Source organism: Pygocentrus nattereri, chromosome 6, assembly GCF_015220715.1.
Source record: "Pygocentrus nattereri isolate fPygNat1 chromosome 6, fPygNat1.pri, whole genome shotgun sequence".
Classification (NCBI taxonomy): domain Eukaryota; kingdom Metazoa; phylum Chordata; class Actinopteri; order Characiformes; family Serrasalmidae; genus Pygocentrus; species Pygocentrus nattereri.
The window spans coordinates 21,137,508-21,160,329 of record NC_051216.1 but is presented as its reverse complement, the minus strand read 5'-3'; the positions used below and the strand labels follow the sequence as shown (position 1 = coordinate 21,160,329).

General features: G+C 39.9%; 1 protein-coding gene across 2 annotated transcripts in view; it reads right to left on the bottom strand.

Moving 5' to 3' along the window:
• LOC108424338 (FERM, ARHGEF and pleckstrin domain-containing protein 1) overlaps nucleotides 1–22,366 on the bottom strand; it is a 57,156-nt gene extending 34,790 nt beyond the window's left edge. The window contains exons 1-2 of one of the 2 annotated variants that reach the window (XM_017692302.2): nucleotides 22,177–22,366; nucleotides 16,770–16,965 (exon numbers count right to left, since the gene is read on the bottom strand). In XM_017692302.2, the coding sequence (XP_017547791.1) occupies nucleotides 16,770–16,940 (171 nt within the window). In that variant the 5' untranslated portion in view covers nucleotides 16,941–16,965; nucleotides 22,177–22,366. Of the gene's footprint in view, nucleotides 1–16,769; nucleotides 16,966–22,138 lie in introns of both variants that reach the window. The other variant, XM_017692301.2, reaches the window with a different exon arrangement.
• Nucleotides 22,367–22,822: the final 456 nt, after the last annotated feature.

The window sequence follows — 22,822 nt, the reverse complement described above, 5'->3', positions numbered from 1 at the left end:
ACACACACACAAGGGGGCAGTAAGCACACTTGCCCAGAGCAGTGGGCAGCCCTATTCAAGGCGTCCGGGGAGCAACTGGGGGTTAGGTGCCTCACTCAAGGGTCATGGACACCCTTCAGTCATGGACTGTCAGTCGAGGGGATCAAACCGGCGACCTTCCGGTTACAGGGCTAGTTACAAAAAGCCCACAACTGCGCCCAAGTTTAAGTTGCTAAGCTAACGCTAGCCTTTATCTAAACAAGAGGCAGCATAATGTAGCAAGACAAGCTTAGATGACAAACATGAAAACATTTAGCTACATCAGTGTTCATTGTGTAGCTATAAGCTGAGGCTTGTAACTAGAGATGTTATAAAGCAGGAGACAGGTCACTGGTAGAAATATAAATAGCAAATTTAAAAACAATAAGCATAAAGTCTGTTTACAGGGAAAGCAGATTAAGCTACTAATGAGAAAAGCCCATCTCATCTGTGCAAGTGTAGCAGCCAGAACACCCACCTTCCCCCACCTCCAAAAAATAAATAAATAATCACACACACACACACACACACACACACACACACACACACACACTTTTTTTGCGTTATTTGAACCACACACTATAAACTACTGATGTGGTTGTGGTTAGGTTTTGCCAGTGATTTCAAATATGCTTTCGAAATGATATTTTTTGGACTCTTCCAATACAAAGAGATAGGAGTGTGTAAATTCATGATGGCTTTGCCAAGATGGCGGCCAAGTGACCAGATTGTCCTCTAAGGACTTTAATGTAACTCAGAATTTCCCACTTTTAACTAGCAAAAATCTAAGAAAACATATTCAACTGATAATTCCCACATGGAAAATCAGGAGGGTGTTCTCAACTCAAAGCTCAGTGTACAATGTAAAATCAACATGGCAGCACACACCATCCATAGTAATAAAAGAGCTCTACATTATATGAGACTTGCTTCAGATCAGTCAGCATTGATGCACAGAAACTGGTTAAATCTATAACACTGACCACAAAGTTCACTGTTGAGAAGAGCACTGAATCATGAACGTTAAAGTTATCACAAATATCACTAACCATAGCTGGTTAGCTTGTTGCTTTTATGGAGGATCCATGTTTTTCCCCCACTTTGCAGCTCGAATGCGTGGAGGTCAAGAATGATGCAGTACTATACTTGTGACTTCCCACTTTTGAGCCAAGTTGAATGCAGCACACTACAAATTGCTTTTTTGATGGAAGTACTGTGAAAGTCTGTTTAAAAAAAAACCCGAATAATCCATCCATCCATCCATCCATTTTCTAAGCCGCTTCTCCGTCAGGGTCACGGGGGGTGCTGGAGCCTATCCCAGCAGTCTTCGGGCGGAAGGCAGGATACACCCTGAACAGGTCGCCAGTACATCGCAGGGCAGACAGATATAGTTATAATAAGCCTTCCAAGTGTAGTTTAACCATTTAAAAAAACACAATTTTGAGTGCAGGGGAATTTAAGAGCATTAATAAACGTTAAATAATCACATTAGCCCCTCCAGACATAGACATACACAGGCTTGTGACTACTGCTCTTTCTTTATTAAGTCTTTATTTCCATTGAGACTGACTGAGCTATTGTCAGTAGGTAAACTAAATGAAATAGCAGTGTACCAGAAAATCCAATATGAAACAACCCCTACACATCCACCCACCCCACCACACACACACACACACACACACACATGCACAAATCACTGACAGGAACAAATTGAAAAATGGCAGCGCAGATGTGAAGGCTGGTCACCATAGCTGTCAGAGTTATTACGTCAATCACAGCATCCTCACCCTTAAGGCAAGAGCAAGTCCGAGCAAGAGAGAAAGAAAGACTGACAGAAACAAAGAAAAACTGAAAAATAAAGAGAGAGTGAACCTTTTAAATGGGTTTAAATGGCTCTGCTTTCAATTTTTACTTGAAGTTAAAGAGAGTTGCAGAGCAGAACTGAGAAGGAATTTGCAAGCTCTTATTTTCCTGCCACAGAGCAGCAACGCCTGAGCCAAAGGCCCAGCTTCAGACTCTCTTACTCTGTCATTTTTTTTTCCCCTTCTCTTCCTGTCTTTTTCTCCTTTTAAACACTGCAGCTGCTCCATCTTACAGAGAAATGCAGAGCTGAATATTTAAAATCCCTTTGAGAGTTACACAAGAAACGACTCCTGCTTCATCAATGATTGTCTCAGACATCCCTCCAACTCACAAACAAATCTACAAAGGCTGCAGTTGCCAAACAAAACTATATATTAGATTGAGTCACTGTAAAGCGCTGGTTTTATTCATCTCACTTTCATCTGATAAATTAGAAAAGGGACAGGAAGAGCATTAAACTAATGTTACACTTCTTCCATTCCTCTTGCTCTTTCCATTTCTCTATGCTTGTCCTGCTCTCTCCGAGTGGATTTGCATTACATTGAAATATGGCGATAGCACTTTTTTTTGTATCTTTTATAGGCAAAGTGGAGACAGCACTGCATACACAAACAGTGTTTTGGTGCAATACAGATGGAAGCAAAGTAAATTTTATGTTCAGTATCAAGTGAGATAAAAGCCCCAGTGAAGATTCAGCAGTACTGAGGCTGAAGCATACACTCTTAAAAGATTGTTCATTCAAAGGTTCTTTCATAAAGACAATGGCTCTACACAGAACCATGACACACTTTCGATGATTTAAATGTTGTTTGCATCATGAAATGATTTTCTCTTATGATCTCAAGCTTGTTACAACAGCAAGAAATTCTTTTTGGTGTTGTGTAGAGCCCTTTTCAAACACGTTCTATAAAAGAACCATATGCAGCACATTCTCCAGCAATCTGAAGGACTTTAATGACGCAAAGAACATTTTAATCAGGCAAATGGTTCTTGGAGTGTTCATGGCTCTACACAGAACCATTTTCTTTACTAAAGAACCCTTGACGAACCATCTTTAAGAGTGTATCAATAGTATTTATAGGTTCTCTCATACTGTAGTTCACTGTTTTATTAAATGAAGTGCAGTCACGTCTCCTGCAAGCTTGAGAACCATCTGTTTAGCATACACACTGAACGACCAACAACAGTTAGATGAGCAGTAGCTTAATGGTCCAGAATGAGCTTTCGTTACTTGGACAAGAAACAAACAGCCAGATCACTTAATGTCAGTGCTATGCTGTCTTTCTGCCTTTCTGGTTGTAACCTGCACTCTGTCTGAGAGGTACTAATAGCCATATGTTGTTGTGTTGACATAAGTCAGAACACCCGAACACAAGGGATCCAGCTTCTGTGTGAAAGTGTGTTTCCATTTTCAGCTGTGTTTCTGTTATTCTGATCAATAACCATATGGTTCCTCATTCACCTCAATCATAGTCAGCTTCTGTAGAATTCTCATGAACAATTTCCACAGCACAGCGTCCAACCAAACAACTTCTGACTTGATTTCCTAGGGTGCCATATATAAATCGGCAGCCAATACATTATTCACAGACAAATAGGAATCTTTATTTATTATTGGCATATTACTGGAATTACAGGAGATACTTCAGCATCCTATTTTGAACTCAGGCACAGTGAATAACTGATTCGCTGTCCAGGCTGGAACAGCGCTGCTATGCCAATAAGAGTCCTTAGGAAGACACTAAAAAGCAACTGGAGATCAAAATAGACCCTTTTTCCCCCCCTAACATTAGTTCAAAATTCGTTTCCTTTGGCAGACAGAGGGTAAGAGCTACACTTTATGTAAAAACACAAAATCAGATTGTAAATTACCTTGAAAAGCTCATAAGGTTTACTTAATACTGAGAAGTAGCCTTATAGTTCAGATTGTTTTGTTTGTTTATATTGTACTTTTGCTGATAGAGATTTTTTTGTCTTTTAATAAAATTATGTTTTGGGAATTACCAAAAATAAGTAAATAATAAATTGAGGGTTGAATTGTTTTAGCATTCCTTTTCTATTTCTCTATAGAAAATGTATCATATCATTATGCAAAAATGAGATGTACTGTAAAATTTGCATATCATTGCACCCCAAATAGCATCCAATTACAGAAGAAGTGATTCTTTGCCTTCCTTTAACACTACGTCTGTGCTGAATCTCCAGTCATTTTATTAACATATACCTGAACATTCATTGCTACTACATATCAAAGCAAAGTATGATACTGTACTTCTTACAGAATAATTAGTTATACGGGCAGCTACATTCCAGTTGCAGTGCCTCTGGCTGTGACATGATCTGATATTGCCAGAGGATCAGATTTATCTGTGGTATTAAATTAATGCCATTAAACCAAACAGATTTTCAGAGCAGTAAGAAGGCACCCACAGAATCAGGCATTATAGCACAGCTTTAATTAGCACATCGTTTGCCGACCTTGGGGGTGTCCACTTTTAGAATTGGGTCAAGAGAAGATTCCTATCAAAATGAGATATTTATACTTATACATTGAAATATTTGAAATATAACCTCCAACACTGTGCACAACCACCACAGCAAAACAGGCAAAGCGCAAGCATAAAGCAACAGTGATGAAATAAACCACAGCAACACAGAAGCTTACACTACATAACTGGACCATATTATGGCAGAGTTGAACACCGTTGATTTTCAGCTTACTGATTGCTGCTATTCACAAGAGATCATGTTGCAATCCATCATCAGCTATTCTGCTAGGAGCGAGTGGCAAAACCATTAGATACAACCTAATATAATCTCTTATTCAAGAGATTTACCATAATACCCAGAGTGATCACTGGGCTTAAGCATTCATTTGAAAATAATGAAAGGGCAAAAAAACCCATATAGGTCATAAAAACTCTTATTAGAGATGTGTGTCAGTAGTATGTCCTTCTAGTAAAGACACACACACACACAATTCTTGGAGGAGGACCAATCAGTTCACCGTGTACAGATTAAAGTAAACTCCTTATCCCTCAACACAGTAAAGTCAGCAGCCCTCATAGCACGTGCCCCCCAACACGCACAGTCTCGCTCATACACACGCACACACAGCAGCTGTATGTCCAGAGCTCAAGGCACTTCCTGATGGGACAGGATTGAGGTCAGTAATGTGTGGATGGCTGTGGTATTGGAGTAAATTTAAGTGTGTCTGCGTGTGTCAAAGCAGATGTTTATTCATTTTCTTATCAGAAAATGATAAATATCATAAAAAGCATTTGAATGTTCTTCTATGCCATGTCTTTTACATGATAAATGCACATCTCTAACGCACCCATGACTGAGGGAGGGGAAAAAAAACAACATACTACTTGTTCAATACGCTGCCCTCAGTATCACTAGACTGGTCAAAATAAGAACTGATTTAAAGATGGGACTCAGGAAAATAGACTGAAGACTTGAAGATAGGAAGGTAGTCCTTACTGTAACATACCAATAATTAAATAAATAAATAAATAAATAAAAGACTAGAATTAGATAGGTTTGACTCAGTGTTACATTTGATCGTGTGCTATATACAGAGGAGCTATGTATTTAATTACACAGTTCATTTTTATTATTTTTAAGAAGTTTGAACTTTCTTGCCTTTTTTTGTTTTCCAAACCTTTATGGTCTCTGTGAGCACCATGCACATTTTTATATAATTGTCATTTTTGTATGTCATGAAGATACTCGTTTAATAACATGGTTTCTGAGCTGTTTAGAAGTTATTATTTTTATCTATTTAAAATTTCCTTCACTTTCAAATGTTTGTACTGTCTGGAAGCTTCATGTGCTTTTTTTTTTTTAAATAATGATCAGTTGTTTATTTTAGTACATTAGTAAACAGTATGTTCACTTAATGATCACTCTGGAGCAATTATCTTCCTGTAAATGTTCAGATTATAAATGTTATAGCAAATGAATACTGGCCCTATATATCAGGCTCCTTGTTAGCTACGAATCAGTCTCAGCATCGGCCCTAAAAAACACATACTGGCACAAACACACACAATTTGAAATGTTGGTCTGGAGACAAGAAGCAAAAATGGAAGCCTTTATGACAAGATGACGCACACACGCAGACACACACACACACACACAGGCTATATCAGTTGCCATGGCAACTCAGAAAGCAAGGAATCTATCATCCTGAGAGGATCTTGGATTCTGAAGCCTTAGGAATGCTACTGGTTTGCTCATGCTACATGATTTATTACAGCAAAAGCATAATAAAAGCAAGGATGCAACATAATTGCATGATTTTCAACCAAAATGATCTCTTCACACAGATAAAGCTATTTAGAATGCATTCCAGTGGATTGTGCGGTCAGAGACAGAGGAATCCTGATGGAGAACAAACCATGACGCGATCTGTATGCAGACTTTCTGCTCTCTCTCTCTCTCTCTCTCTCTCTCTCTCTCCCTCTCTCCCTCTCTCTCTCTCTCTCTCTCTCTCTCTCTCTCTCTCTCTCTCTCTCTCTCTCTCTCTCTCTCTCTCTCTCTCTCTCTCTCTCTCTCTCTCTCTCTCTCTCTCTCTCTCTCTCTCTCTCTCTCTCTCTCTCTCTCTCTCTGAAATGAGTTGTGTAAGGGCATGAGTGGAGCTAATCAGGTGGGAGAGGGGACAATCGGGAGATTTCTTTTGCATTTGGCTGATATCGTTGACTGGTTATTCTGTTCTTCTTTCGATCCAGAGGACAGAGCTGAAGCTGCCTGAAGAGGACTATAGGATCTTGATCCATTAGTGTGAAGAATAATATAAAATACTTTCCAAAACAGACTGTCAGCTCTGCTTGTGTTTGCTATAAACCAACAGGCCATGGTTTTGCCACTGAACTTTGGTTCATTGCCTTTTCCAGGTAACATAATCTCCTGACCTTCTTTTCCTACCAAGCCATCCTAAGCCCCCCACCCCCTGGTTAAAAGGCTAGATTTCATAGACACAGTTTGAATCAAAATTCTCAGACATGCCAAAGCATTGCCTTTGTTACTTGCCTGTTGTCTCTTGCATTACGCAGATCAAATTGGGGCTCTGTTTCACAGAGACGTGTCTTTGTTTCCAGATGTCTTTCTGGATAATTAAGACCAGCATAAGCCCCTGAACCGAAACATTTGATTATCTTTGAATCTTGTGAGAATGAGAGTAGTCAAGGCTGCTTTGCTTACAGTGTGTGTCATGCCCTCTCTTGCATACAGAGAGTCTGAGCTACAGTGTGCAGCTGCTATGGTTGTAGGACGATGGAGAGAGAGAGAGAGAGAGAGAGAGAGAGAGAGAGAGAGAGAGAGAGAGAGAGAGAGAGAGAGAGAGAGAGAGAGAGAGAGAGAGAGAGAGAGAGAGAGAGAGAGAGAGAGACTGGAGGTTAAATATATCTGGTTAGTGGATGAGCCTGCCGTCTTTTCACCTTCATATAAAGGCCCACTGAGCCAAGCCCTTTTCAATAGCATAGTTAGTTCTTTATTATATTTCTTTCTGCAGACTCACCCTAATATGCTCATGAGCACACACACAGATTCCTCAAATCTATAGAATCATGTTTCCATAGTAACATTCCCACTCAGTAGCAGAGGGGTGCAGTGTGCAGTAGTCTGTGCCTGCAGCACTCCACCAGCCTATAATAAGCTTTTAATGCCGTGTCTCCATCAGTATGCACTACCAGCATACAACGAGGTGTCCAAGAGTTACAGAAACCCTAATAAAAGGTACAGCTCCTCTGATGAAGCTTCATCAATCTTCCATTAGTCTGAGGCTGTCACATCCAGTACTGGTAAAGAAGAAGGTTTAATAGTTTGAAGACAGCAGCTTTTATTTAGCAGATTTAATTGCCCGTCACGTGGTTCCATGGACCCCGGCAGAAGAAGTACACAGTAAAATCACTGCCGCTAAATTAGATTCAGCTCCTCTGCAGGAGTTCATTCAACACTCACAATTCTACTGTGTACAATAAACTCTGCTTTATAGTCATTCTGAAACCATTAAGTTCACAACCCAAGTCCACCATGCTATAAAGATAAAAGACTGATGGCAGATAAACAGCACAGAGCAACACAATGTACAGGCACATACACTTCAGTCCAGTTATCAACTAATAATCTCCGTTATCTTTATCTGTGAAGCCTCAGGCCTGAAACTGAAGAGGCACACAGCCGATCAGCATTCAAGTTTTGCTGCTGTCTTACCAAGGCAATGTCATGGTAAAATGGTAAAAGCTTTTCACCATCATCTTCTGTTTCATCAATATCACCAGTCCTTGTTGCTCATATACTGGGCAAACAGTAGAAGAAAAGGAACAAATGAGATCTCTAGGTATATGCCAATATAAAGATTTTATAAATCAGAATAATTGCAGATTTTTTTTTAATAGCACAAGTGTGCTGGTAGTTATACATGTTCAAAATGTACTATAAAATGAAAATATATATATTTTTTAATTTATTTAATAATAATAATAATAATAATAATAATAATAATAATAATAGGCCTGATGCAGTTAGGACTGGAATAAAGAACTCCACTGAGCACTGAAACATTTACATTTACAGCATTTAGCAGACGCTCTTATCCAGCACTGAAGAAGTGCTTTGTCTATCTAGAGAAAGTATCTTTGCTAGGTACCAATAGCTTAGAGAAAAAGACAGTCCTGAGCTCAGATACTGCTAGAAACAAATGTCACTGCAGACACCAAGAGAAAAAGAACCAGAGTTGAACACAGAACGCAGTGCCATTCAAAGCAATACAATAACAATAAGATACAATACAATACAATAAACTACAATACAGAGTGCAGTACAATAAATAAGTGCAGCTTATAGTTCAATGCTCAACTTTTACTAAGAGCTGTGAAGCTGCTTCAACATAAAACAAAGCAATAAAGCAAGTCCTTTCTTGAACTTTTTAATGATTAACATGAGAGCCACACTTATGTTTTATTATACAACAATGTTCAATTTGGAAAGTTTTTTTATTTGGCACAGCTAAATAATGTTAATTTATACTAGCACCTCAAAGGCATTTACTATGTTTATAAAGGTATATGTTCATATTTACTTTCCCCACAATGGGTTTAACATGACATGGCTCTAGCCTACATATAGACATTTGAAGCTTGTAATAGACATTCTTGTAACCTTACTTTTTATGTTGTTTTGCAGTGGATCTTATGTAGGGTTATGTTTAGCATGCTTTCAGGCCTTTCATGTCATAGTCACGCAGTTTCTCACTACAAACACACAGATAACACATGTACACTTGCAAATGCTCATTTCAATGAATATAGCAGTGCACTGTACATTGCAAGTGTCGAAACAACTGTTGATGCCAATGACAAACTGTAACCTATGAGATGAGAGCAGCTTTTATCATCTCTTGAGCAAAGACATAGTATATTGGGTATAATCAGCTATAAGAGCTTCGACTTACTGTCCCGAATGCATTCAGTACAGTTGCTAGTCTGAGGACAAGAATAGCTCCACAGTGGGAACTTCCTGTGTACAGACATGAGTCCTGAGAGCAGCTCCCACACACACAGCAAACATCCCATCTGGTTGGCCACAGCGTCAACAATCAGCATATTCAGTTTCATCAGACCATGCTGATCGCCACAGCCAGGCCTAAATCTAACTGCATGTGTACTATTCATTGTACTGAGGTTGCTGTGGATTTCACTAAAGTGGAAATTCATTCATAAAACGTAACCCCTTCTGAAGAGATTCGTACTGCACAGCCACCACGTCTCCCGCAGCCTCAGTGTGGAGCGACTATTTCAGAGCAAAGAATGCTAATAAGGGGAGCTGCCTCAGGCAAACTACAGACTACTGCTTTTCCCTCAGCCCAGCCAGCCTGCACACATTTCACACAATGAAGAAGCAATAGGCTTGTGTGTGTATAAGAAGAAAAGATACACACAAATTTCATGATATAGAATGAATGTCTCATGATACATTTTCAAAACTGAAGCAAAAAAGGAATGCAAAGATTTAGGGGTGGGCGATATGGCATATTGATTGCGCCATCGACACCATAACACACATAAACCAACTCCATGTTGGGTACATCATGAACCTGGTCAAGAATGTGTTAATTCTAGGAAAGATTTGCTAGCTGGATTATCCTAGCATATGTCTGATATAAGGGGGGGGGGGTGCGTGTGTGTGGAGTGGCTATTGGGGTGCAGTAAGGGAAGTGGCCCAGTTTTCAGCCTCCAACAGCATAAAGGTCAATGTGAAGAGCTACTGAAACAGTGTCGGTGTGTCTGCTTGTGCAAGTGTGTTAAAATGACCTGGTTTCTTAGCTTTGTTCCATTCTCATTCATTATACTGTGGAAGAAGAGACACCCCCTCCCCTTCCCACCATCAGAGGGTCCAGATCATATTCCTAGCAGATCAGAAGAGATCTGATGTGAGGGTCTCTAAAACATTTTCAATGCTGAAAGTATGCTTAGCATATTTAAGGGTGGACTTCCTATAATTATCATGTAACAGGGGCGTACAGGAAGCAGGGTCTTCGACAACACAGTGATTTACACTGGAGATACAGTACCCTCCTTGTCACTGAGTAATTATATGAGGGGTGTGAGCGTTAGGTCTTGGCAGGGTAGAGAGCTGAGGGAGTGTGAAGCTGTACACCAGCACCCCAGTGGTCATGATGGTCAGCGTGATTGGCATTTAAGTGTAACGGCAGCATCATAAACAACACACCCACCCACCTCCACACCCTCCTTCACAACACACACACACACACACACACACACACTTGCAGCAAATAAATAATGATCTATTTCACTTCCTCGGGAATACACCACTGAGCACACACACAAACAGGCAAAGCAGCTAGCAACCAAACTAAGGCAGGGTTAGCCAAACAGCTGTTAGCTGTTTCAAATAGCCCACAATCTGACTGAATACAGAGCCAAAACAACAACTGAATCACTGTCCAATTACTTCTGTACCACACTGTAATGGGCCAACATGTTAGCAATATTGTTGGTTTTGTTTCACTGAATATTGGACCTGAGCTCACTGACAACAGTATCATGAATCACTGATAGCTAACAAATCTGCTGATGCTAATGCTGATACATAAAATCACATAAAATGTAGAAACTAGGGCTAGTACCACTTAAATTAACATTACAGAGAAAATTTATAAAAATTTATATAAATGTGCAATAAACTGAAAAACAAGTATTTTAGCACATTAGACCAATATCGCCTACATGTTTTGCTCTAGAGTACAAAAAAAAAAAAAATCATCATCAAATGTCAGTTTGAAATATTGGTCAAATCTAAACATCTGTCTGATGGTTTGTTTGTTTTTTAATGTTTTTGGTGACACTAATACGCATCTGATATCAGGGAGCATCCCTGATGTTTATCTTGAAATCTGTATGTATAGTCCATGTTGTATCAGTCTCATGTGTTGTCAATAAAGACCAAGACACACAGCCACAGTTTGGCATGATGACTTGCATATGTGAGCTTGAAGAACATTTTAATTAAGAGATTTAATTAACTGAAAAGGCAAGAAAAGCTATGAGTCAAACACCCTAGCCAGGTAAGCATGGGCCCACCACTGCCTGACCAGAGTCAGACCACAAGTTAAAAGTAAAAAGAAGGAAGCGTGGGCAGTGGTCACCATGATGGCTTTTCTCCAGAGTTGCTGCAGAATACAAGCTGATATTGTACCATCTCGTTTCTGTGGCTGTCACAGAAAAACAAACAGAATGGACCACCTAATATTCAACCAATCAGGACAATAAGCCATATCAGGACAAGGAGACAAGCCTGTCAATCATGTTGTGCATCCCGAGCACACAAGCAGGGAGCTGCAGGCTTGCCATACAGCTGAGTAAGCTCTGATTAGACGCAGGTGGTTGGGTTTACAAAGGAATAATGATAAATAAAAAAATACCAAAATTGTCAATTCCATCACAACCTTACAGCTTTTACTGCCAAACAAAATGAAAATTAAAAAAAATAACTCTCACTAGATAGGGCTAAGCGAGTTGAAAGACATTAAGTGTGATGCTGAGCTTACTTTTAATTATTTTACAGAACACATTTTATTCTAAACTGTGCACGTACTGTGCTATCTAAGGAAAACACTTGGAGATAGGAGCCTACCCAAACCCAACAATATATGTGGCTTGTGTGGAACTTAAGGATAGCATTACTTTACTTGTTCCAATTAATTACATGCATGCATTCATGAAACACTGAAGGGGCAGCTGTGTTTGTTTGGCTGTTGAGTTTCAAAACAGCTAGCTTCAGATAGTTTTCACCAAAACTGATAACCCCTCATTTAGGTAGATCCGATCAAAATGAACTAGTGGGCCAGTGTTTGAAATAAATCAAGCTGGCAAACATGTATTCAGTGGTATTTTGAATATATTAGGGCCCAACATGTCCAAACCAATGCAATCTGCAGACCAATTTAAATGTTGGGCCTGTATGTGGGCTTACAAATCTCAAGATAGACAAGTTTAATGGAAAATGAAATATGACTTCAAATAGAGCATTCTACCACAATTTGAGCTGCTGGCTAGATGCCACTGGAGTGATCAAATGTAGTCACTGTTCTTTAGATACAACCCCAAAAAAAAAAGTCAGAACGGTATGAAAATGTTAGATTGTGCAAATAATTTAAACCCTATATTCAAGTAGCAGTACAAAGACAACAAATCAAATGGTTGAAACTGAGAAATGTTATAGTTTTTGAAAAATATATGCCCATTTTGAATTTGATGCCAGCAAAATGTTTCAAAAAAAAAATTGGTAGAGGGGCATCAAGGTATTGGAAAGTTGTGTAATGCTTTAAAAAAAAAAAAAAAAAAAAAAAAAAAAACACACACACCACCATGGAGGAAGATCTCACAACTAATTAGGTTTATTGGCAACAGACCATTGATATGTCATTGATAGGTCATGGTCTTTGGGCCTTCAGACAGCATAAAAAAACCTGACACAATTCTGTAGTGGAAATCACTGCATGGGCTCAGGAACACTTCTAAAAACCAACGTCTGTGAACACAGTTCATCACAGCTTCCACAAACACAAGCTAAAACTCCACCAAGAATAAACCAGATATAAACAGGATCAAGAAAAGCTGCTGCCTTCTCTGGGCCTGAGCTCATTTAAGGTAGACTGAGGCAAAGTGGGGAAAGTGTCCTGTGGTCCGATGAGCAAGAATTTGAAATTCTTTTTGGATATCATGGCCACTATGTCCTCCAGGCTAAAGAGGGACCATTCAGCTTGTTCTGAGTGCACAGTTGAAAAGTCTGCATCTTTGATGGTATGGTGTGCACATTTGTAAAGACACCGTCTAGGCATTGTCTTTTTCAAGGAAGGCTTTGTTTATTTCAGCAAGACAATGGCAAACCACAATCTGCACATAGCACAACAGCACTGCTCCATAGTAAAAGTGTCTAGCTGCAAAATTGGCATCAAAATAGGCATACATTGTTCAAACAACAGTACAATTTCTCAGTTTGAACATACAAGGACACATTTAGAAAAAGTGATCATGACATCAGGGTGCTAGGATGCTTCAGTACTCCAGATAGTTTTTAATAAAATTAGGAAGTTTAATTTAAGCAATCAACAACTGCATTATCCCCTACAGTCTTGACAAAAATAAACTATTTCATTACATGCTGAAATGTGTTGTTGTAATATCATATGCAAGTTGGTAAAAATGTAGATATTGTGGCCTATATTTTCAAAAATTTTGTTTAGAAGCAAAAAATACAAATAAAATCTACCAAACCTTATCTGTGCGCAAGTATGAAACATTCCTAACCCAATAACAAGGCACCTGGCTTCACCTCCCCTCAACCTAAATGAGCCCCAGGGCTCAAAGCACACAACCTAGCTAATTTTCTTGGGAAAACACCCAGTTGCAATTATCATTTTTGTAATAATCATGCTGCTCTATGTAAAAGACCAGCAAGAGAACCTGAGAGTGACAAACAGGCAAACAGAGGAGGCCAGACCTGGCGTCCCATTACTGAAAATGTTTTCACCACTGATTTCACTGGTACAGAAGAGACTAATGCAGTGGAATTAATGTGTTCAGTGAATTGAGAAAACAAGCAGTTAAAAGACCAGCATCCTTCAACTGTTCCTTTTACTAGACACACATGGCTAAATGCATCTGAGGCATCATAGCTACAAGAATTCAGGAGCATTTTTTAAACTTAACCACAAAATATTGTGAAATTAGTGCAACACTTACCACAATGTCACAATGCAGTTTCACTAATCTATAAGAAATACACCTTGTGTGAGCAAGAGTTCTTAGTTTAATACTTGTTTATCTCGCTAGCCATAGATACGCAACTTGAAAGTGACATTAATAACAAAGATCATTTATAGTTGCACATAGTGATATTCCAAGTGTGTCAGACTTTTATTAATCATATTTGTTCAAAATGCAGTAGGGTGTAATCATGGTTCAGGTACAAATTTGCTGATTGGAGAACATGAGAATAATGTGACCTTAAGTGCTCTACAGACCAGCAAGACTGATTTGAAAGCTGAATATAAGTCCATGCATTCAACACTGAAACAAAACTGAATAAAAATAGGATTTGGTAATCTTAAAATTACTAGAAAGCAGCTTCACAATGTCAATAAGCTTAGCAATTTTTTTTTGTATATAAACATTTTTGTGTAAAAAGAAGTCACACACAATTTTGGGGTCAAAAACACAGAGTCACGATGTTTCCTAATGGAAGGTTGGCTTTTCTGCTGCACAATTACCCTTTTACTTCATCCTCAATCTGTCCCTCTCTTAAAATTAGAGGAGAATGAGTCCTGCTAGAGCAGAGCAGTAGCAAAAGAACTGTGCAGCTTAAGAGTGTGATGTTTAGAAAAACAATTCTCAGACATAGCCAAGTAATAGCACCAAAATACTGGAGTCTGTGCAGAAAGTTTTCCTTCCAGGAGCAGTAGTAGGGAAACGCTTGCATAACGATGGTGGAGTGCAGGCCGGATGTCAGGCTGTGTGCTATGGGAACAGAGTTTCAATCACAAGACGTTTCTACTGTCCTCAGTCTCTCTCTCATCACACACTTTGTCTCTCTCACAAACCCACAGCAGAAAGAGTGAGGGCTGCAGGAATCGGCCCCATTCCTTCTTTTGCTCACTCCCTCCCTTCTTCAGCAGTGGTTTGACAAAACTGCAATATTGCAGGCTCCAAGTAAAATAAACATATGATTTCAGACTCCACCCGGCATGAAGCTCTTGCTCCACATTTAGCAACAGAGTGCAGTTCACCAACCGCAAACTCTCACTACAGAACTGAAGCAAAACCCAGAGGTATGCTAAGGTCCAATAGGCTCTAAAGACCTGCACCACAGTCAAGATATTAGGGGTGTAATGATGCACATATTTTCAAGATACTAGGTCAAGATTCAATTTGAATTAGATTTTGTGTGTTAATGTCTTGATTCTACATAACTCTGACTCCATACTATACTTGGTTTGGCTCAAATAGGCTTATTGCACTTGTAAAACAAGAGGGCTTGCACATGATATTGGAATCATATCAGCATCAGCAGGCGTTTACTTAAAGATAAAATAGCAGAATTGGACATATTTGACTGATACTTCAAAACATATTATGACATTTATTGTATTCTGGAAAAGCAGAATCTTTACAGTGACAAAATCTGCATTTTTATTCATTTAGCTCTACCTACAGAAATACCAATTCAGGTGGATCTAGACCAAGTTCTACATTTTATAAGATGTTTATGCATCAGTATCAGCAGATATGTGCATTAAAAATACCAGAAATCAGAACCCACAATTCCATTACTGGTGCATTCCCAAAGGAAAAAAACAAGAAAAAAAAAAAACTAGAAAAAAAAGCCAACTAATTTGGCGGTGGGTGTGTGCAGTAGCATAAATCCCCTGTCATTTTACTCTGATAGGATGTACCCAGATACCTAGTCTTAATTACTGACAATGGCTTCCATGAAAAAAGGCAAACAGACCCTCAGAAGAGACATAGAGTTTTAAATTTTGATAAACATCTCAAACCTCATACCTTCTACATGAAGAAAACTTCAAAAACATGTGAGGAAAAATCTACCAGCAACTTTGTTCCCCCTTTAAAAACACTTGGTGGTTGTTCACTAACTTCAAGCTGCCACATTAACTTCCCACAAACCAAAACAAATGCACAATGCTCTTGTAGATCATGCAGCAAGCTGTAACCATTTACTTACAAAAATATTTGTAGTGTAAAAACTTCAAATTCAAGAAGCACATGGACCCACAGGAAGTAAATAATTAATGCCAGTTTTAAACAGTTTGAGTTTCAGACCAAAATCACCACTAGCATGAGGAACTGTGTTTGTATGTGCTTTGCAGGCTGTGTTGATTCTACAAAACAGAATGACTATACTTTCTGCTCATTCATGCAAAAACAAATTAAACTTGGTACTTTTGGTTACCAAGTAAACAAAAACCTCCTGTCAAAAGTTTTGAACTTTTCACAAAATACCCTAAGGATGTTAAAAAAAAAAAAAAAGCTATTTAATAATACTTTGGGCATATTTTGCAGCTCTACGCTTCATGTATCTTCTTTGCTATGATCAGTAGTTTTGTCTTAAGAAGGATTTAGCAGATTTTTTTTATCTAAAGATTTTAAATACTCTTAAAACGACAAACTCTGTGGCTTAAACAGATGAAAGAGTTGGTGCTGCTAAGCACTGACATCACAACAAGGGGATGTAATGTGTGGGGTTTGGCACTGTTCCCAAGGTAGCATTTTTTTCATTTATTCCTTCAGGTTTTTACTTCATTAAACAGACAGCAGTCATACATAAAGAGTAAAACTCACAGAGACGTCAAATATCTCCTCCGAGTCATCCAGCATCCGGACTCTGATGGCTATGTGCCGGCCGGAGGGCATCGTGGGTGGTTTGTGGCCTGGTTCTAGCGTGCTAATGCCCAGCGTGTCCGGGGCACCCAGCCGCTGCCCCGCTGTAGACGTCGGCTCCTGCTCCACCATTGTCTTCCTCAGTGTCTCCACAGGCCTAGAGGAAGAACACACCACACACAGGTGTCACACACTAAAGACTTGGCAGTACAGTCCTGAGAAAACTTCCTGAGAAATAGCCACAGAGTGTGCGTAGTACATCTCACAGCAGGCCAGCACTCTACAGCAGTGTGACAGAGAATGAGGACAGTGAACCTCCTACTCCATAATTAAATCATAATGTGTGAATGAGGGTCATCAGTGAACTTGAATGAATGCTAGAATGAACAGAGGCTTCTCATGAAGCAATGGACTGATGCAAGATTGTAGAGTTGCACAATGAATTGGATATTAATTGAAACAGTAATTTTGGTCTGTACAATTAGTCAGTAAAAGGCCAAAATTAAGGCATTCAATTTAACATTGCACCCGCTACATCAGCCTACAAACAACACTTCTAGTCTTCATTACAGCCGCATAATATTTGCCTTTAATGCACCGATATCACTAAAGCCCACAACATGCAAATAGGCTCTCAAACAAAAACACAGAAATGTCCACAGCACAAAACTAACCAACCTATCAAAAATTCATTATGGATGCTCTGAAAGTGCTGGGATGTATTACAGACAATAAACTGTGTAGCAAATATATTCTAGCCATACCAAATAACCAAAACATTTATAGCCCATACCATTCATAGACAATCAAAAATGCTTGCACATAAGGGTAAACTCTGCTGCATGGAGTATGATTGCACAGACCCATCCCAGGTGTTTGTACTGAGTGCTATTTGAGTGTTCTAGCAGTTCACACAGGGTCATAAATTATAGTACACTCTATAGTGGGTGCTGAAACTACGACCATATAAGCTACTGAAGTTATTAAAGCACCAAGTCACAGCATTTCTATATATATATAATATATATAATATATTGATGAAATTATGCAACATAGGAGAATATCAGCGTACATCATTTTTATCACACATAATCCTGAAACCCCACTACACTGGCTCCAAACTCTCCGATCACCCAAAAATGCCAGCATTTCAGATTTAAATGGATTTAAATTAGTCAATAATATAAAACTGTTTGATTAGCTGAATTCTGGATTGCTTCATGAAGTCCACTTCAACTCAACTAACTTCTCAACAAACCTGTGAAGAGTAGAGTCCAGAGGAAAGCCAGGAAGAGAACAAAGAGTTACCTTTCACACTAAGGGACAGGCATTAAATAAGCCACCATCTTATGTGCAGTCTCAAATTACTATCAACACTTTTCACAAACAGAGCCACACAAAGGATTTACACAGGACAAATGACAACTTTGGCCTTCAAACACTGATTTCCCAAAAGGTCTCACATATTTTTTTGTGACACTCTTGATGAGACCTTGAAGAGGTGGGAAAATAAGGCTGCCCTTGTTCCATTTTGCTGAAATTCAATACCCCTACCAACAACAAGCAATGACCTCAAGGGTTTCCATAGAGTTAAGTCTTTGTGCATGTGGGTGCGTGCACACATGAGCACAGAAAAGGGTTTGGTAGCAGTGCTAACCCCTGGGCTTTCTGAAAGTCCCTGAGAGCAGTTAAACTCTCTCCCTCCTGTCTATTTTGTCTGTCTGTCTCTCTCAGTTCTGTTCCACTCTGTTTATCACACATTCCAGAACAGTGATGTCAGCACAAGGCCTCAGCCAGCTGGGGGGGCATCAGAGCCAAAGAAAGGGGCAAGAGAAGGGAGAGTGAGAAAGGCACTGAGGGAGAGAAAGGGAGCATACAATTGTGACTTGGAGCCCATAGCGTGTGCTTATGTGGGTATGATGTGCCTTCTAATGGAAGTGTTTCCCAACCCTGGTCCTGGAGACACACTGCCCTGCACATTTTAACATTTCCCCTGCTTTAACACACTCTTCAACTCACTGAAGGGTTGTTAATGAGCTAATTAGTTGGATCAGGTGTGATGAACGCAGAAAAGACATTAAAATGTACAGGGCAGTTTACCTCCAGGACCAGGAAACACTGTTCTAAAGGACCCCCGCCCCTTCCATATAATTAAGGCATCAGAAATTGGCCTAAAGGTCTTGAGGGAAAGGCTATCAACAAAGTGCACGAGATGAAAATTCATCAAGGAATGAGCCGGAGAATGTATATCACATCATGGATCTCAAAACTCATTTATTAGACTGGATTTTTTTTCATTAATTCAAATACGCTGCTTTGATGTGTTTGCCTTGTTTGATGCTGATGCTTCATTCCTACACTACTGCCATAGATTATATATTTGCTAGGTAGCTAGCATTAATATTAATTACTTCTATCAGTGACTGTAGAGAACAACAGTGCAAAAACATTGTAGTTTGTAAACAAGCATAAATTAACATTGTCATGTGATGTCTTTACAGTTCCCGGCCTGAGTAAGGTCAAATAAAAAAAAATTGTAAAAAAAAAAAAAAAATCAGTAACTACTCTCCTCAAAGGTGAGTATATACACCCAGAGGTATATATCCCAGATGTTACATGTACACATTGTTGTCACCATCAAGAGAAAAGACTTCTTATAGTATCATGCTGAGACACTGTGCATTTCTGATGAGATCACCGTTGCTGACCTTTTGAGAGCCACGTAGGTTGGTGGTGCAACATGAGTGATTAGACAGAACCCTTATATGCAAAGAAAACACAAATCAGTCTTGTGCACTCTCAGGCTTTCCAAACAATACCTTAGTCTTCAGTATACAGTTCATATTTTCTAAGACCTACTTATAAAGCACCATATGTTACCTGCAGCCAAGTAATAACAAAACATGACACATAATGACCCTTAGACAATGTCAAGCCAGCACACAATTGGCTCAGACGTTAGATCAGCCTCTTGGCGTTCAACCACCACATTACATTAGTTTATTCACAGTGTTCTCTGTTAAGCCTCATTAATCATCATTAATATTCAGTGCATGTCTATGAATATTCAATTTAGAGCCCGGGTGTTGAATAGTCAATTAACAACCTAAACATATTAATTAACAACAATTAATGATCATCTCCACCTGGTCAGTTACATGCACAGAAGCAACGCCTGCCTATGCACTCACACACAAACACAAAGCATTCATTCCTAAAGATCAGAACGAATCTGATATTCTCCTATATGCCCTCTTTGCGAGAATGAAACTGACTTGAGATGTAAAATACCTAATGTAGCTGTATTGAACAAGGGTCTATCAATTATATAACATTTACACAATGCATTTATCAATTCCATGAATCAACAACCACAAAACATAATCTGATATTCTGCAGCGCTTACCATTTCTTCACCATTCTGAACTTCTGGGTTTGCTTTCAGACAAGAGAAAAAAAAACTTGGCCCCTTATTAAAACTCTGCAGTGTTTGACTTAGAATTGGACATAGCCCAAATTAAACAACTTACTGCCAGCCTTAAAAGTGAAAAAACAGGAAAGTAAGCTTGGGTTTTTGTGTCATGGCCTGTCCTGCCCTCAAGCTCATAAATCAAATAACATAATGTAGAATTTCTACCCCCTTTTTCCTCAATCTCTGCTCACTTGTGCACAGTAGCAGTTTCCCATCATCACTACAGATATATACACAAGCGGAAACATTGGAGAAAAAGCTTACTGCTTCAAGCCCAACGTTTAACACAGGAGTGGCTTCTAACGGCCGGAAAAACCGTGACCCCACCACTGTCCCAGCTGGCTTTGAAGTTGTTTACAGAGAAAATTCCACATAAGAATGAGAGAGAGACAGAAAGAGACAGAGAGAGAGAGAGAGAGAGAGAGAGAGAAAGAAATATATTGGAGATTGTATTGGAACAGTGGACCCTCTGTTCTTGCTCTTCACAAGAAGACCAAGTTAAACCTCCCTCTCCCTGTATATGATCAGTTCACCTCTCCCACACCCTAACACCCTCACACACACTGCTGAATTGAACACAAGTTTGGGCGCTGGGTGTGGCACAACTGCTATCTGATCCAACTGACTAGTAGCAAAAACAGCATAAAGATAACCTAAATCTAATATACTGTATTCTCTGCAGCTGGACCATAAGCTATTCTCTTAGCTAGTGTCTCCAAACAAGACAAAACGGCCCTAACTCGAGTTCTATAAGCCAAAACCACAGGACGACGTGGCGGTTTAACAGATGTAACTGCAGATGTTGTATCACTGTAGCTTCCAGTGTCTCTAACATGTAATACGGTAATAAAGGCTAAATCTGTTTGGAGAGGGAGAGGGAGAGGGAGGAGGTGAGCAGCTGCCAGCTCCACAGCTCCACTGAGTACGGCTACTGCAGGAAACGGCCACGGGAAACACTCGCATTAAATTATTAACTGGGCTCCAGTGAAACCAGAGCCACTGAGCTTATCTCTGACTTTGACCACTTACAATAGCAGAGAGAAGAAGGAAAAACCCATTCAAACGATTCATTGTCTACACAGATACTGAGATGGGCCAGGCTGATGACGGATGTATCCAACGGTTACAGCCATTCCGACCCCAAACGCAGCGCAGCTCTTGTGCCTGAACAAATGAATTAAAACACACCTCGGTCATTATTAACGCAGCTAAACTTGTCCGTCAGCTAACTTGATATGTTCTATGCCTGTCTATAAGCAAATTGGGCACAGATAAAAGAAAAACAAAAAATGTTAAAATCATAACTATTATTCAGATTAGGTTGTAAATAATATGAATAAGACACCGTCTTCTTCGTGGAAATATTTGCTGGCCCTTGCGAGTTCGTAGCATTACGACAGACCAAACATTTTCACCAGCAACACTTGGAATGGTCTTATTCCGCCACAAAAATGTCCAGGCGTTCAGACACACCGACTCGTTCCTTGACCTGTATTTAACCACACAGACACGGAGGACTTCCTAGCCAGTCTCAGGACGTCGAAAGTAATGACATTAGACCAAATGCCACCGGCCAGGCTACTCCAAATGTCCGCCTTCGGGAGGAATCCATCGCAATGCTCTAGCTGGCTAGCTAGCTAGCTAACCTGTCCAGGTAAGAAGAAACATAAATGACACAGTGACTGGCTGCGGATATGTTATCTCCACACACAATGTCAAAGCAATTACGACTCGAATGCCAGTCAGTTCAAGTGTCCCCTCACTATGTTTACCATTAATCTCTCTCAAACAAGTTAACCTACAGATACAGCCTACAATGCCGTCACCGTGCAAGATAAGGAATGGCACAGTTACTTACCCTGATTACAAAACACGGCGTCCACGTATGATATTTACCCCTAAAGCAGCTCTGGATGAAACACACCCGTGTCCGGGGGCTGATCTCGAACACTGCCCGACCCAAACCCGCTCACACACTGGCTGTTCCGGAGAGAAGCGTCTTGGCGGTCGCCATGTCGGCCGGCTGCCCGTGGAAACGGATTACGCTGGAGAGATCCACAGTTGGCTCGGTCTCCGAACAATAAAGCACTCAGAGTGCCTCCAGCCACTGGAGCCGGCATTGCAACTACGTTACAGCTCTGCTCAGCTCAGTGTGCAGATACTGCCACCTAATGACTCAGAGAAGAACCCCACGATCCTCACTTAATAACTAGCTAACTAACCTGCTCTCTCTCGCTCACTCACTTACTCGCTCTTGCAGTCATTTACTACTTACTGTCTCACTCACTCACTGTTCCACGGTCTCATTCATTCACTTACCCACTCACTCACCCACTAACTCATTCATTCCCTCATCCACAACCTCACTCACACCTTCACTTCCTCATTTACTCATTCCCTTATTCACTGCTTGCATCCATCTACTTACAAGAAACTTCCTTTACTGTCTGCTTCCTTTCTTTTTGCCTAATCTGTAGCTGATTTCATCATCTAATGTAGGCAGAACTGACTAACATGTGGAGCCACGTGCCTACCAGATCAG